At 37.2% G+C, this 16,667-nt stretch overlaps 1 protein-coding gene across 1 annotated transcript; it reads left to right on the top strand.

The window, feature by feature from the left end:
* Positions 1-13,399: 13,399 nt before the first annotated feature.
* LOC127162330 (junctional adhesion molecule-like) lies at positions 13,400-16,316 on the top strand (the record flags this gene model as incomplete). The annotated part of the gene is made up of 4 exons (XM_051105124.1): positions 13,400-13,415; positions 13,647-13,991; positions 14,079-14,426; positions 16,215-16,316. Coding segments are annotated over exons 1-4 (811 nt in total), but the record flags the coding sequence as incomplete, so codon positions are not given.
* Positions 16,317-16,667: the final 351 nt, after the last annotated feature.

Below are 16,667 nucleotides of genomic sequence, written 5' to 3'. Positions count from 1 at the left end.
ACTGCTCTGTAGACTTTCAGATGCAAGGTTTTAGATACCATAGTGGTGTTGATTCTTTGTATAACCACATCAGGATATAAGATTGACATAACAGCTGATCTACAGTATAAGATCTGACTAGAGTTCAACTGTGCAGTTTTCTAAGAAAGAATTTCTAAGAAAACACATCAGAGACTTGTGAAATGGCAAATCTGTCTGCATGAGAAACTACTTTTACCTGAAACTCAGACTAGTCACTCTGTTTGCGAAAAAAAAAAAAGAGAGATTCTCAGGAGTAGAAACTGGAAAGCTGAGAGTTAAGACAAATTTTTTATTTGTACTTGTGAACATGTGAATTGCATCAGTGATCAAGCATATATTATGATGCTTTGTTTTGCTCATGTTTTGAACATTACATTATTACCTGTGTTAACTAATGTTAATGAATTACACATTATTGTAAAGTGTTACCCACTAATGACATTTACAACAAGAAACTGACTTGAGCATTTGCAGGTTCATGCTGATGGGTCACAAGGATGATGTTCCATTGTTAATATGTAAGTGTTTATTAAACATTTTGATTATTCCATATTAATCATGCTTATTTCAGACAATAATTATAATAATAATAATAATAATTATTATTATAAAACACTAGTCAAAACCACAGTCAGATAATATAAAACTGTTAAAGAGATATTTCATAGAGTTTTGTTTTCATGATCAGGAAGTATCAGTCATTCCAAAGTCAAGTCTTAACAACATATTTATCTGGTTTTGCTAATGTTCATTTTTGTATTTTTTATTATGGTGTCTCAGCGTTTGTGGCACACATATTTTTTTCTGTTTTCTGGTTTACTAGTGGTAAAGTAACATTAAATTGATTGTGGCTAATTTAACCCTTTCAGACCTGAATTTTTTTGACTGGACAAAAATTTTTTTTTCCTCTTGATATTTACTCTTCTCCAACATATAAATGAGTCAAAAAAAAAAAAAAGATTTGTGCAAACTCATTTTTTATTAGATTTTTCTCATGTCCACTACAATGGACGCCAGGACTGAAAAAAAAAAAAATCTGCATATTTTAACCATACATAATAAGTAGAGTTTGTGCACTATAGTTGAACTAGATTTAAGATTTTGAACAGAACACATACTGTAAGAATGAACAATGCCATACGAATGTGGAAAAAAAGGTAAGATGATATGAAGTCTCAAAAAAACTTGTTTTTTGGTTGAAGTGGGTGAATCTGAGTACATGTATAAATGTCTTTGTGTGTATATGTATGGGTTTATGTGTACTTGCTGATTGTTTGGATAAATATATGATTGTGTGCATTATAGCATCAAGGCATCAGTGTGTGTGGAAGTGGTGTGAGTGTGTGTGTTGCTCTGTATTCACTGATCTCATCCACTATGGCTGTTTCTCAATAAAACCAATGAAAAATTGACCTACAGATTATAGTCACTCTGAAGACATAAATGAAATCATATTAATATTAATTGCATTAATTAAGATCAATGTTCATAAAACATTAACATTTGAATTTGTACCTCTGTATTTAGCTTTGAAATGCTTGCACAAATTTCTCAATCTGTTATACAACTAATACATGAGGTTCCTGCTAAGACCTGATGTCCATTGCGATGGACAGTTCTGCAACTCTGACAGATTTTCAAAATAACTTTAAATATTATCATTTTATAGTCTTAATTTTACAACCGGTGCAAGTTGATGAGTCTACCATTAACATAATTCTGCATATAAAAAGTAAAATATGGGGTTCCTCCTCTTCCTGTCTAGTTGGTTATCATGTCTTTTTTTGTGATGTCTGTAGCTCAATCAGAATAAGTTAGGAATCAGATCTTCATTGTAATTGGTTGATCAGGGACCAATCAGTGACTAGGCATTGCTCATATTTTAAAAACATAACATTTTATTGGTTTAAACAAAAAATCATGTGATGTCCATTTCAATGGACGCAGGGTCTGAAAGGGTTAAATCAATGCAAATAGATTTCTACAACAAATTGGTAATTAAGTTGCTCTGTCAGTCAAGTGTCTGAATTGCTATAGTTTATGTGCATGAAACTGGAATTCAAAAATAAATATTGAGAGTATTTTCTATCAAAGGCTATCAAAGTGTATCGTTTATTTATTTATTTATTTTTATTTTTTTGTTTTGTTTTGTTTTTAATGCAGTATTTTACCGTCAGGGCTCTCTGACAGTTCTGCCTGTCTCGTCTTTGTTTGTGTTGTGTTTGAGCACATGGCTATAAATACAAATCACAGTAAAAATAACCCAGTATTGCATAGAAATAGTTTTTTTTTTTTTTTTTTCAGTGCAGTTTTATTTGGTGTTTTTATTTATATCTGAGTTTATTAAACAACCATTCATAATGTAATTTCTTCCCTTTTCGTGTGTACTAGCTGTGTAGGTTATTTCCACAGAAGCAACTAAAAAGGCATAAGTAAGAGATATTTCAACGGCTTATTTTCTGCGCTTGTTCCTAATTTTAAAAAGCGAAAGTCAAAGTGTTTCTTAGGCCCTGTCCACAGGGAGACGCGTTTAGCTGTAGGGTAGTAGGGGAAAACGCACCGCTACCGTTTTTCCCAAAACATTCACAAGATAAAGTCAAGATTAATTTTTATAGTAACTATGGACTACATTGACAAGAGTTGTAGAAGTATATGAAGCTTACACTGGTGATGTACTGGAGAGAAAACGGATTCTAATTTTCAGCAGAAAGAAATGTGTTTTAAAGCTTGCTGTTTTGTAGAACATTATGATATGAGAACTACGGTGACCGGGAGGGGACACCTTCGGTTCACTTAAGTTTGTCGTGGATCATTTTGTCGAGGTAACGACATCCTTATGTCGTGGCCACGAGATGCTATGATGAGGGAACGACATCCATTTCTCGTGGCCACGAGTTTAATGCGTAAACAAACCTGCGTGACCATAGTAACCCGGGATTATCAGAGATAGATTTATTACCATTTTATTTTGAATTAAGGAATTATTATATTAATTATTATATAAATTAATACAATATTAAATGATAATATTATGCGATGCTGTCTACGCGAATGTTGTCTGTGCCCGACAGCATTCAAAAGAAGTTGATCATTAAAAAAAAATATTACATAAAGTATTTCAAATAGTCCTACAAACATTTCATGCATCCCACAGTCTTTTAAGTCCATTAACTGATCCTCTTTTTTTCTGTAATATTTGTATCATTCCTTTGTATTCGTTATTTTTTTTTACCTTCCCGACGAGTTCTACCTCATCCTCCTCATCCTCTTAGGTTCTAAAAGAACCACTGACTGACGGAGGCGAGTCACTAGACAAGTGAAGAAAATTAAAAAAACACGGAAGAGAGAAATGTCTGTTCGAGGACATTTCATGAAGATTAATTCCAGGGTTGAATGAAAATGTCTGTCTCTTTGTGGTCGAGAGCCACAGCTCTATATGTCGGGCCCACGGGGCACGTCCTGTGCTGGCTCAGGCTCCCCGTGGGTTCCTCTACACTGGCAGCAATCGGAAGATTTTGCAGAAGAGAGCGAAGAGAGAAGAGAGTGGGGGAAGAAGAGAGAGATGCATTTAAGTGTTTTTAGAGGCTGCACCTCCAGGAGGTCCAAGAAACAATGGTAACTTTCACCTTTGGAGGGAAAGTTTATACTCTCTGTCTGTGAGCATGGTATTTTGCATATGTAATTCGATTGGGTCTTGATGCAAAACTACTAAGGATTTTTAAAACACTAATATGTTGCAAAGGTATCAACATATAATATACACCATCATTTAGATCATCAAAATACAAATTCAAAGAGACCAAACATGCCATAGTTATACTACACTAGAGATCTGTCAACAGAATACAATGAAAAACAAAAAAAAACTACAAGGCAATAATAGTAAAACTCTACACAATGACCTGGGCTATGTGTGATAGGAAGGTCAAGGGTAGGTTTGTCTGTGAATGAATAGGAAAGAGTCTATTTTTATAGGCATTGTGTCTTTCCTATGGGCAAATGTGCATTCCTTTGGGGCAATAAAACCCATATTATCAGATGGTCGCCCTGGCAACTGAGCCCTTTTGGGGTGTTAGTTGCTCTGAGGGGTTGTCTCCAGAACTGCAGCATATAGCTGGCTTGTTGGTTTTAAAGATTATTTGTTAAATGTAACAAATAACTGTATGTCTTGTGGCCTGGCGAGGAACGACACGACACGGCTCGTGGTGAGTAGCTCCAGGTGCAGGTTGTGTGTTGCCAAGGCGACGCTGATTGCTCCTCGGGATTCCCACCACAGTCTAATTGGTCCAGATGCTACAATGACGAAAAACTCTGATCTCATGATCTCCCTCAGGTCGCGGGTTTGATCTGTTACTTCTCCTGCACGTGCTTTTTGTTTTTCATTTCAAAGTGGCGGCTGCAGGGCAGCTGTTTGTCTTTTGCAATCAGCGCAACCATGCACTTGATTACAGCTGATTCCAATTCTTTCATTTTCTCCACTCTATTTCTACTACTTGTTTTCGTTTCTTCTTTGCTAGTGTGTTTTGTCTTTTTGACTTTACGTCCTTTTAGCTGTCCCGGTCAGTTCTTATGTTTTGTTTCTTCTGTTTGCCCAGTTATTCCTCTTGATGCCTGATTTCTCCGCAATCTTTGGCCTGCGGCTTATGGATTTAGAGCTCATCTTATTCTGACGTGTGAGAATTATTGCTTCCTGTGAGGAGAGATTGTCGGCCTGGAATCTTATCTATGCTTGCTTTGGAGGACTGTTTTCAGTGCAAATCGGCTTCTGGATTATGACATCTGCCTGCTTCTGTCTGTGCAAGCTAAAGCTGCGTGGTGTGGTCACCTGGACTATGTGATTCTTGCTGGGACTTTGCTTTGATATTCCTTAATAAATCAATTTAATTTGCACTTTTGCATCTGAGTCCTTTATCCCAGGGAACCCTGACACCCTCAACTTCAAAATCGTCCTATATTGCTGTTTTACCTTTTTTGTTAAGAGTGTTAGATCTTCTTTGCATGTTCACTTTTCAAAGACTGGGTCTGAACTTCTGCAGCGATGTAGAATGATTTTGAAATTATTTTTAAAGTTGAGGGAGACAATACGATTGGAGTTTTTCGACATACCCTAACTGTCTTGAACCAGAATACACAGAGTTCAGGGAGAGAAAGGCAAAGCGTTTGACATTAAAAAGTGTAGAAATTGTATAATATTTATGAAAATAACCGATTGTTTCGCTAGATAAGACCCTTCTTCCTCAGCTGGGATCGTTTACAACCGCATTTGGGATTGTTTGAAGCCGCATTTAAACTGCATTTAGAAGTTCAAAATCGGGCACCATATCAGTCCATTATATGTAGAAAAATTAAGAAATATTTTCCTCAAAAAACATAATTTCTTTACGACTGAAGAAAGAAAGACGTGAACATCTTGGATGACAAGGGGGTGAGTACATTATATGTGAATCTTTGTTTTGGAAGTGGACTTCTCCTTTAACCCTCCATGGTGAGACTGGTTCAGATAAAAGTTGCTGGTAAGTCTGACCCATTTTAAATCATTTAAAAAGAATACTTAGACATTTTTCACACTGATATTTCTGCGTCTTTCTCACTAATTATTTATAATTATACTTCTTGTACTTCTGCACTGCTGTCTGATCTACTGCACATTAAATGAAGATTTTTTCAAAAGATTCTAAATTGACGTGGTGAACAAGGACAGGCAGTGGATCAATTCTGAGATTTGTTTATGTAATTGTGACAGGTCTATAACAAGCATACAATGTGCACACTTTGTTTTGGTAATTTGTCTCCTATTCTTTAGTAAGTTAGTGTTCATTACCCACATACTGTATGTTCAGTTTGTCCTGTTGTGCTCTACTTAGGTCTACAATTTTGATGTCTTCATGTTATAATTTTGAAAAGGAAAGAAAAAAAGTTTGGAGTTCAGGTAACCTCTGAGCTCTGTTGTAAGTTAGCAAATTTATTGTGTGTGCAATAAACCAAAAGGCAGAAGATGATGAAGAAGAGTTCAACGTATTTTAATTATCCAAATAAAAGGGCAAAATCCACACATACACAGTAGCACAAAATAAGGACAAGGAAGGTAACAATATACTTGATTAAAGGCAGGTGAAACAAATCCAATTAAGATACAAGAGGAGAAAACAAGGTCACAAGACACAGACACAACAAACAAAATACAACAAAAGACACAACACCCCTCAGGCCGTCCACAAGGTGCATCCTCTGTCCTCGTACCAACAAAAATCCTATTGTGGAAGAAAGGAGTGGGCAGAGAGAAGATAGGAGACCGTGAAGGGATAGAGCATGGAGCAGGCAGGATGAAGGAAGTGATGATGGAGGAAAGAGCTAGTGAGGAGTCAGGAGTGTGTTGAGATGGATAATGGGCCAGAGCATGAGGAGACAGGTGGTGGGCCACCAGAGCCCAACCAAGAGTAAGGCCCACAGAGGGAGGAGCCATGGAGGAAACATGGACAGAGGATCCAGGGGTCTGAGCTCCTGCAACGATGCTGCCATGGTTGGTGACCCAGATGGAGCCAAGCAGACGCAGAGCCTGGGTGACCCTGAGAATCCGGAGGGCCGAGGCGAAGCAGCAGGCTCTGGTGTCCGAGATGGAGGCAGGGATCCAGAAGGCCACGGTGGAGCTGGAGCGACTGAGGACGAAGGTGGAGCTGGAGGGAAGGAGGAGCCTGACAGAGCCAGAGGGATGAAGTGATGAGGCGAAGCTGGAGGAATAAGGTTTCGAGGCGGCAGATGGTTGAAGACTGACCCAGGTGGAGCCGCCATTGGTCACGGCGGGCTCTGGCTCCGCATCTGCGGTGGGCTCAGGCTTTAGCTCTGTTTCGCTGGGTGAAGGCTGACTGGGCTCTGGTTTGGAAGTGAAACAAATCCAATTAAGACACATGAGGAGAAAACTAGGTCACAAGATACATACTGTGACGAGTCGGCTGCTTCCCCCCTAAATATCAGCTTCACCCCGTCGGTAATCGCCGCCCTTCACCAGGCTCCTGACGGGAGTGGGCGTGTGGGAGGAGGAGGGGCGCTGAAACATCCAGGTCTGGCGGCATGTGATGAGGCACACCTGATGTGAATGAAGCCTCATCACCGCCGCTGTTAAAATGCCAAGCGCGCCTCTCCTCAGGAGACCGGTCTCTTCCCCGTGCATGCACGCTGGTGTTCTCGTGGGTCCAGGAAGGGGTGAAGAGGGAACCAGCGGCGCCATAGGACGAGCTGCCGGACCCCGCGGGTCCGGATGAGGACCGCACCCGTGACGGCTGACGGGCCAGGTTGCCGGGCTGTTTTATCCCCCAGAAGTGCCGCATAGGTGGAGGAGGACGATGCCGCTAGAGAAGCCGCCGCCCCTCGCACCCCGGACCTAAGCGGGGGGCGCGTGCGGCCGCCGGACTCCACCCCTTACCTGGACCGTTCCCTTTGGAACACTACCCCTCCTTCACGGAACCCCGTCACTTCGAGGACACCAGATCCCCCTGTTTATTTTGGACACTTTTCCCCCCTTGAGGCCTGACGTCACGCCCACTGTGTCTGTCGCTTTGCTCCGCACCCGTGACAATACATAAAACTGTGACAATTCTGACTTTTTTTCAAGTTTACATTCCACAATTCTGACATTTTTTTTCCCCAGAGTTGTGTGCTACAAACATGCAATTCTGTCTTGTTTTTCTCTAAATTGTGAGATATAAACTCACAGTTATGAGTAATAATATCAGAATTATTATTATTATTATTATTATTATTATTATTATTATTTTATTCAGTGGCAGAAAGGGGCTTCCATATATAATGTTTTAATAAGTCAAAGTCAAAGTCAGCTTTATTGTCAATTCTGCCACCTGTACAGGATATACAGAGAATTGAAATTACGTTACTCTCAGACCCTAGGTTTAAACAGATATTCAATACAAATATATTAAATACAAAAGGTAAGTACAGATACATACAAAAATTTACATGTAATAATAACACCACAACACAACAACAACAACAACAACAATATACAAGTAAGGGCACATGTGCAAAACCAAACAGAGTAGTGCAAATGCAACAGTAAAATGCAGTGGAGCTTATTGATATGATAAAGTGACAGAGAGCAGTCTTATAACTGACAGAGAGGTAGGAATGAGGTAGCTGGCAGACCAATGCTGCACAACGTGACTGGTGCAGGTCTGCGAGTGTGTGTGAGTGTGTGTTTACATGTATGTGTCAGAGATCAAAAAGTGCATGGGGAGGAAGAGGGGAGTGTGGGCAGAGCTGGAAGAGAGTTGAGCTTCCTGACAGTCTGGTGGATGAAGCTGTCTTTCAGTCTGCTGGTCCTGGCCTGGAGACTCCGCAGCCTCCTCCCTGATGGCAGCAGGTTGAAGAAGCTATGCATAGGGTGGGTGGGATCAGCTGCTATGCAGAGGGCTTTAGAGGAGAGACGAGTGCTGTAGATGTCCTGGAGGGAGGGGAGAGGGACACTAATGATCTTCTCAGCTGTTCTCACTGTGTGTTGGAGGGTTTTTCGGCAGGAGGCATTGCAGGCTCCAAACCACACAGTGATGCAGCTTGTCAGGAAGCTCTCAGTAACCTAATAACAAGGTTTGGGAGGAGCACAATCAGATAATCAACCAATTTAGCACAGGTTTAACTTATCTAGCTGATCATCCGAACTAGCGCAAGTCATATATATGCACGCAGCCGACTTGCCTCTGTCATTCGCCGGTTTTCCGGCATCCCTCCTCCACCCCAACTCCTTAATCTTGATCTATTCTCATCCCATACTTGGGATAGGGGGGAGTTCTCTGGTTTTGGGCCATATTCCGGGCTCGGAACCCTCCCCTAGGACAGCACGCCAAAATATGCTTACTATTTGCTCAACCAGGTTAGATGTAAGGGTGAACACATGAAATGTCTATTGTGCCAGAAGTAGGGCTGTCACAATACTCAATGTAATATTGAACCGTTTGGTACGACATCCTCGGTTCAATACGCACTTGTGAATTGCGAAAAAGCAACTCTTCTTCCCTTTTAATGAAATGCAATGATAAGCCTTTCTAAACTTCTTGTCCAAAAAAGAGAACATTATCATTTATTTTTACTTCACAACATAAGTTGAGTGTATGAAATAACTTCCTTTTGTGATCAGATGTGGCTTCTTATCATAGAATGAGGCAGACGATAAATTCTATACTGTATGTCCAGTAACAATGGCTTACAAATATGCTTAATCATTATGAAAATACCCGAGATGGCTTGAAGAACACAGATAAACCATATATTATTGCAGATGAGTGTTTATTGTCCTTACATTTCATCATTCAAAACGTTTGCCTTTATCCATATTAGAGATTTCTCGGCTGGAATGTCATCAGTGTTATCTCTTTTGATGGCATATGTGGATTTTCTGCAAGAGGGCGCCCTCTGGCATCTAGTATGAATGAAACCCATCCTATTTTGTGTAAAAATCAGAACGAAATGAACCGAAAACTGTGCTTAAAAACTGAGGTACGTACTGAACCATGGAATAACTATATTGTTGCATCCCTAGCCGGAAGCAAGCTTGGGCTACTAAAATGACCCAAATTGGGTTGTTTTAGCCCAGTTTTTTTGAAGTGTCATGTTTTCACTCTCTATATATAGTGTTACATTTATTATGGTTGTTTATAGTCGAGAGCTTGTGTTGTGACTTCAGCACCCACCAACTAAATCAAAACAGGTTTATCTAGTATAGCAGCTTTTAACATACTGCCTTCGTGCACATTATCACTAACTTAAAATCTGTGACAGTACATACACATAATTATGAGTTTAGCTGAACATGGAGCTGCTTATGTTCACTGTTGTCGCTGTTATTCCAATTATATCAGATGGTACGTACATTTCTTTTCTCTCATTCTGCAAATTCTGGAGAAAATTTACAATTCTGGAGAAAATTAACAATTATATTGTTTTCAATTCTCTGCAAATTTAGAGCATCAGTCAAAAGCTTGAACACATTTGCATGAATTTGTTGTTCATGATTTACAAATAAATGAATGAATAAATAAAGGCTTCTGCTTAAATGCTTAAATTCAGTAAGATGACTAAATATTAATTTCTTTATATAAAAAAAGTAATGTAAAATAAATTTTCTTTTTAAGTGTGTAATTTGAGCCTGATAGTGAAGGAAATCATCATGAAGCGTCCAACACAAGTTCCCTCTTGAGTAGTGTTTGAAATCAATGCATGTGTTGTATTTTAAAACCTGTAAACATTCGTTTTAGATTATTATCTGTTTCTTTTCTCTTAACCTAAACATACTTCTTGGTGTTTCAACGTTTCTGCTGTTTTGTTGCTTTATATGCTTAGGAGATGATGATGACATTTCTATCCATAGCATATCCAATAAGCACGATGCTTTCTGATCATTAAGAAGTTGTGTTCACTGCATTTTTCATGCAAAGGTCTATAAATTATTATGCTAGTAAACATGATCAACTGGCACTGTGATTTCTTCAATGTGTTTATTGTTTATACTTTGTAATTAGAGTCCTCTTTAAAAGTTCACCTTTGGAAGTTTCACACATGATGTTCGTTTTTGTTTCGTTCAGTTATCTGTTTGTGTTATCGCACAGTTATTTTGTTTTTCTCATGTTTATATTTCCTGGTTACTCAATATGACCTGTGCTACAATCACTGATCTATATAATTATAGATATATTAAATCAGTAGTTACATTTTTTTTTTTTTTATTACAGAAACTGAAAGCAGCTTGTTTGATATCTCAGAAATGTAATTTATAACAGATATAATAATTTTCTTATATACAATGACTGAATAGATAGCACTGTCACCTCACAACAAGGTCTCCAGTCATATGCATAGTTTCACTTTCATGCGTGGAGGGGCACCCACTGGCAGACAAATGAGAATTTATACCGAAAGATCTGAGAATCTGTCCTGTGTCACTGAAGATCGGAGCCAGTTTCTCATTCTTCTCATAACTGAGATTTCTGATGTAGCTGAGCCAACGGGCAGTGTGAGTGCAAGCTGCAGTAGTCCGAAAACGTTTGGATATTTGTCCTTCCGTACTTCAAGTTTCTCAAGAGTGATCGGCGATGGACTAAGGCCAACCCTTCATGTGCAGTTCACCCAGCAGTGACTTAGTCCACCACATTGTTATTAGTTTATTTAAAAACAAAGAATATCCATTATTCAGTTAACTTGCTAAAGCGGGAAAATAACGAAAGTAATAACGAGTCCTCTCATGTATCGACGCCACATGTTGAAAATGAGTCGCGACCACTAATCTATAATAACTACAGAGTGGACACCCACGAGGATATTGGGCTAAAATATAAATTAAATTCATTTAGCCCAAAACGTATTATTCTATCCACTAAAATAATTTATTTTACAGTACTTCCCTGGTAGATACATGATAAATATCTTGTACCTACAGGCAAATGCGTGGTAACACAAGGCACTTACCTGAAATGTACTGTATGTAGGCTGCATGGTAACAAATAAGAAACTCGGCTGCACTTAACAGTCGTACATGCATGGTAATTAGTTTGTACATACAGACAACTGTGAGTAATAATGGTCACTTCTAGGCAGTGCCCATACATGGTAACTTAGATACTTTACTGTACTTACTAATGTATATACATGGTAAATATGTAGTACTTACAAACAAGTGGGTACAAACAGGCACATCCTTACAGTATCCATATATAGTAATTAATAAGACACATTACTGTATATACTAATGGTATGTACATGGTAAATGTGTAGCACCTACGGAAAAATGTGGTTGATGTATGGTTTGTTAAGATAATATTTGGCCGAGATACAACTATTTGAAAATCTGAAATCTGAGGGTTTAAAAAAAAAAAAAAAAAAAAAAAAAAAAATGCCTTTAAAGTTGTCCATATGAAGTACCTAACAATGCATATTACTAGTCAAAAAAAAATAAATTTTGATATATTTACGCTGGAAAATTTACAAAATATTTTCATGGAACATGATCTTTACATAATATCCTAATTATTTTTGGCATAAAAGGAAAATATAATATAAATTTGACCCATCCAATGTATTTTTGGCTATTGCTACAAAAATACCTGTGTAACATAAGACTGGTTTTGTGGTTCAGGGTCATATATGGTAACTAATAAGACACATTACTATATTTACTAATGGTATTTAATGGTAAATATGTATTACTTATGGACAATTGTGGATATAAGCAGGCACGTCCTTACAGTATCCGTATATGGTAACTAATAAGACACTTTACTGTACGTGTACATACTAATAGTATGTACATGGTAAATATGTAACACCTACGGAAAAATGTGGTATTATGTGGTTACAAGACACATACTGTACTTGGTATACACATTGTACATATGTAGTACTTACAAACAAGTTTGTGTAATAACAGTCACTTACAGGTAGTGCCAATATATGGTAACTAATAAGACATATTACTATACTTACTAATGGTATTTAATGGTAAATATGTAAGGACAAGTGTGGATACAAACAGGCACGTCCTTACAGTGTCCATATGTGACCCTGGACCACAAAACCAGTCTTAAGTCGCTGGGATTTATTTGTAGCAATAGCCAAAAATACACTGTATGGGTCAAAATTATTGATTTTTCTTTTATGGCAAAAATCATTAGGAAATTAAGTAAAGATCATGTTCCATGAAGATATTTTGTAAACTTAAGAACTTAAGAACTGTAAAAACTTTATTTGGACAACTTTAAAGGTAATTTTCTCAATATTTTGATTTTTTTACACCCTCTGATTCCAGGTTTTCAAATAGTCGTATCTCAACCAAATATTGTCCTATCCTAACAAACCATACATCAATGGAAAGCTTATTTATTCAACTTTCAGATGATGTATAAATCTCAATTTTGGAAAATTGACCCTTATGACTGGTTTTGTGATCCAGGGTCACATATATGGTAACTAATAAGACACATTACTGTACGTGTACATACTAATAGTATGTACATGGTAAATATGTAGCACCTACGGAAAAATGTGGTATTATGTGGTAACAAACAAGACACATACTGTATTTGATTATATGGTACGCTTGGTAAGTCCTAACCTTACCTAATTAAATGAGGACTGTTTTTCAGTTGCTTGCATAGGACTGTTAATGATAAATTGCTTTTCACAAAAGTGTTTACTAAGTTAGAAGAACTGGTAATTCCTGTGTAATGTTTATGTAAAATGGTGCACTTCATTTTACAGTCCTATTTCCATGTACTTATTATGTATGTACTGGTCTATGTACCTAGTTAACTCCCTGGGGTTGACAGTCATGCCAGCAAGACCAGCTCATATTTTTTTAAGATAAGATAACAAGTACACCATGGAGTATGTACATAGTAAGTATATGGAAATAGGACGGTAAAATGAAGTGAACCATTTTACAAGCTAATGTGATTTAGGATGGATAATGATTCTTTTGTAGGACTTTTAAGATTTATGATTAAACTGACCAACATAAAAGCTTGTTCATGTCAGCACTGATCATAACAATGATTTATTTCGGTATGTATCTATTTACACCATAAGAAACTACAAAAGCCTTATTTAATTTCTCCCCCTGTTTACAGGGTTGGTTGTGCATGGTCCCTCTAGTCCTCTGGTTGCTCCTCTGGGATCTTCAGTGGTTTTGCCCTGTTATGTCAATGAACTCTTACTAATGGAAGGTCTGGAAGTGGAATGGAGAAGAACAGACTCAAACACTCTGGTTCATCTGTATCAAGATGGTCAAAGTCGACCAGAGTCCCAGCAGCAAGATTATCATGATAGAGCTCATTTCTTTACTGATCAGATTCAACATGGAAACTTTTCTCTCCGTCTGGACAATCTGAGAGCTGAAGATGAGGGACGATACACATGTAGAGTTCACAGTCAGCGGGATTCTGGTGAGACTGTGGTTGAAATAAAAGATGCTGGTGAGTAAAAACAAAATTAGAAAGTAAATCTATTATTTTAATCAAAATATTCTGTGCTCCTGCTTCAGGATTATTTTATTCTTTTAGAGCGTTGGCTAGTATCAGGATCGAGTCGCTCCATATCTGCGTCTGTGGGTGAGGACATTACTCTGAACTGCTCTGTAGACTCACACATCATGCTTGACGAGGTTTCATGGAAGAAAACAGATGAAGGTGACGTTATTCTGGTTCTGCTCTACCAAAACAATAAGACTCTATCAGATTCATCAGATGAGAGATACAGAGACAGAGTTGAGTTCTTCACTGCTGAAATCCCCAAAGGAAACTTTTCTCTCAGACTGAAGAGTGTCAGAACTGAGGATAAAGGAGTTTACATGTGTCAAGTGTTTGCTGGAGGACTTTCAGACAGTGTAACAGTAGTACTGAAGAGACTCGGTGAGTCATAAATCAAAACAACTATTTAGAGTAAATTAAAGTAAAATTATTTTGAAGTATTGAAGTATTTTTTTTAGTTTATGCTTTGTAGGGATAATCAGTGTTGGGGAGTAACTAGTTACATGTAACAGAATTACGTAATTTAATTACAAAATAAATGTAATTGTAATTAGTTACAGTTACTGAGAAAACATATGTAATTAAATTACAGTTACTTTTGAAAAAATGCCAGTGATTACAAAGGGGATTACATCATTTTTTTCACACACCCACCCACACTTACAGATTTAATTGACTTCTTTTAAATTGCATTGACTGCTCTAAAATGAGACACCAATTCTTCAGGAGTTTAGGACAGATTAGGGCACATGCTTATTGGGTAACTGTTTTATTTCCTATTTGGGTTTATGCATAAACTTTATTTTTTAAGATTGTTTTTTCCAAGGCATTGTTAGATGCTAGTGTTTTCTGTCATAACTATGTAAACATTTGATTTCAATGTTATGATCTTGTTATGACATTTGTTCGATTCCCTGTCTCAAGGTCCTTTGCCGATCCCGCTCCCCTCTCTCCTACCAGCTATTTCCTGTCATCTCTCTACTGTCCTATCACAATAAAAGGCATAAAAAGCCCAAAAATATAATAAAAAAAAAAAGTCTGAATTTGTGGTGGCTGTGCTTTAAATTAAATTATTACACAGCTCAGACTCTTTCGGGGCAACTTAAGTCAGTGCTATATGCTTGATAGTTTTATAGTTCTATAGGATTATAAGATAACTAACAAACTAGTACTACCACTTAATTATTTATGTGGTGAAATGTTGTGTAAGAAAACTGGTATGACTGCACTGTATCCCTAAAATGTCTAGTTTGAACTTGCCATTTGCTAGCAACTAATTTCTTTGTGGAAGCTTTGCGTTCAAATATTTCAACTCAGATCAGTGTTTGGTGTCTAATAATTTTGACACGAAACACCTAAATAATCTATCAAGCAGCTGTGCAATAAGTGAGATAATGTACATTCAGCCAGTTGTTATTGCAAAATAAAGATGTATATTATCCCTTACTTATTATAATTTAATTCAAGTGATGAAGGATTTTGAAAGTCTGACAGTCATCAGTGTTGGGTGCTACTGTAAGGTTAACTCTGCCTGGTTTAAATGTTTCAAAATGATTAACAGTTGAAAATATTAGAAATTTAGAAAAGTAATCAAAAAGTAATTAAAAGTAATGTTACATTACTTTAATAAAGTAATTGAAAAGTTACACTACTTATTACATTTTAAATCAAGTAACTTGATCTGTAACCTATTACATTTCCAAAGTAACCTTCCCAACACTGGGGATAATCTTACCAAATACTGCAGAAGGTTGCAGCACAACACAGCTACAGTACAGAACAGTGATCTCAATGAAAGTCCCTACAAGCACTTGTTTGCCTGAATGGAGCATGAGTCATCCTTAGCTAAAAAAAAAAAAAAAAAAAAAATATATATATATATATATATATATATATATATATTAGTATCTGATTTTACTAAAAGCTTGTCATAAAGGGCTTTGACGCATCATATAACATTCAGTGCAAGTTCTGGTGGAAAAAAAAATAATAATGATTGCTGCTTTGAAATTATTTTTATTGTATTAAATCATTGGGAGGGGGAAAATGTCATGATCATAATATGACTGTCATCAGTCATTATCATATATAGGGATAAATAAAGTAAAGGGAAATACGGTGCACAATATTGTACCTCTGTGTTAAGTAACTGTTGTCTGTGTTTCACAGGTTTTTCTGTTTTACACACAATGGTGTTGACTCTTTGTATCTCTGCATCAGGATCTGCACTTCTGCTGTGCTATATGATCTACTGCAGATCACATAATAAAGGTACGTGTGTACCAGGAAAACAGTTTTATTTGCTGTAAGTTCATTGCTTCTAAAATGGGTAAACACTGAATGATGAAAATGAGATCCCAATAATAATAATAATAATAATAATAATAATAATAATAATAAATATAGTAGTAGTTTATATATATATATATATATATATATATATATATATATATGTGTGTGTGTGTGTGTGTGTGTGTGTGTGTGTGTGTGTGTGTGTGCACCTGGTATTCATCACGTTATGGGGACCAAATGTCCCCACAAGGATAGTAATACCAGTAAAATTTGACCTTGTGGGGACATTTGTGAGGTCCCCATGAGGAAACAGGCTTATAAATCATGCAC

Source organism: Labeo rohita, unplaced genomic scaffold, assembly GCF_022985175.1.
Source record: "Labeo rohita strain BAU-BD-2019 unplaced genomic scaffold, IGBB_LRoh.1.0 scaffold_896, whole genome shotgun sequence".
Lineage (NCBI taxonomy): Eukaryota > Metazoa > Chordata > Actinopteri > Cypriniformes > Cyprinidae > Labeo > Labeo rohita.
Note: the sequence above shows the minus strand (reverse complement) of the source record. Positions and strands in the feature narration are given on the sequence as shown.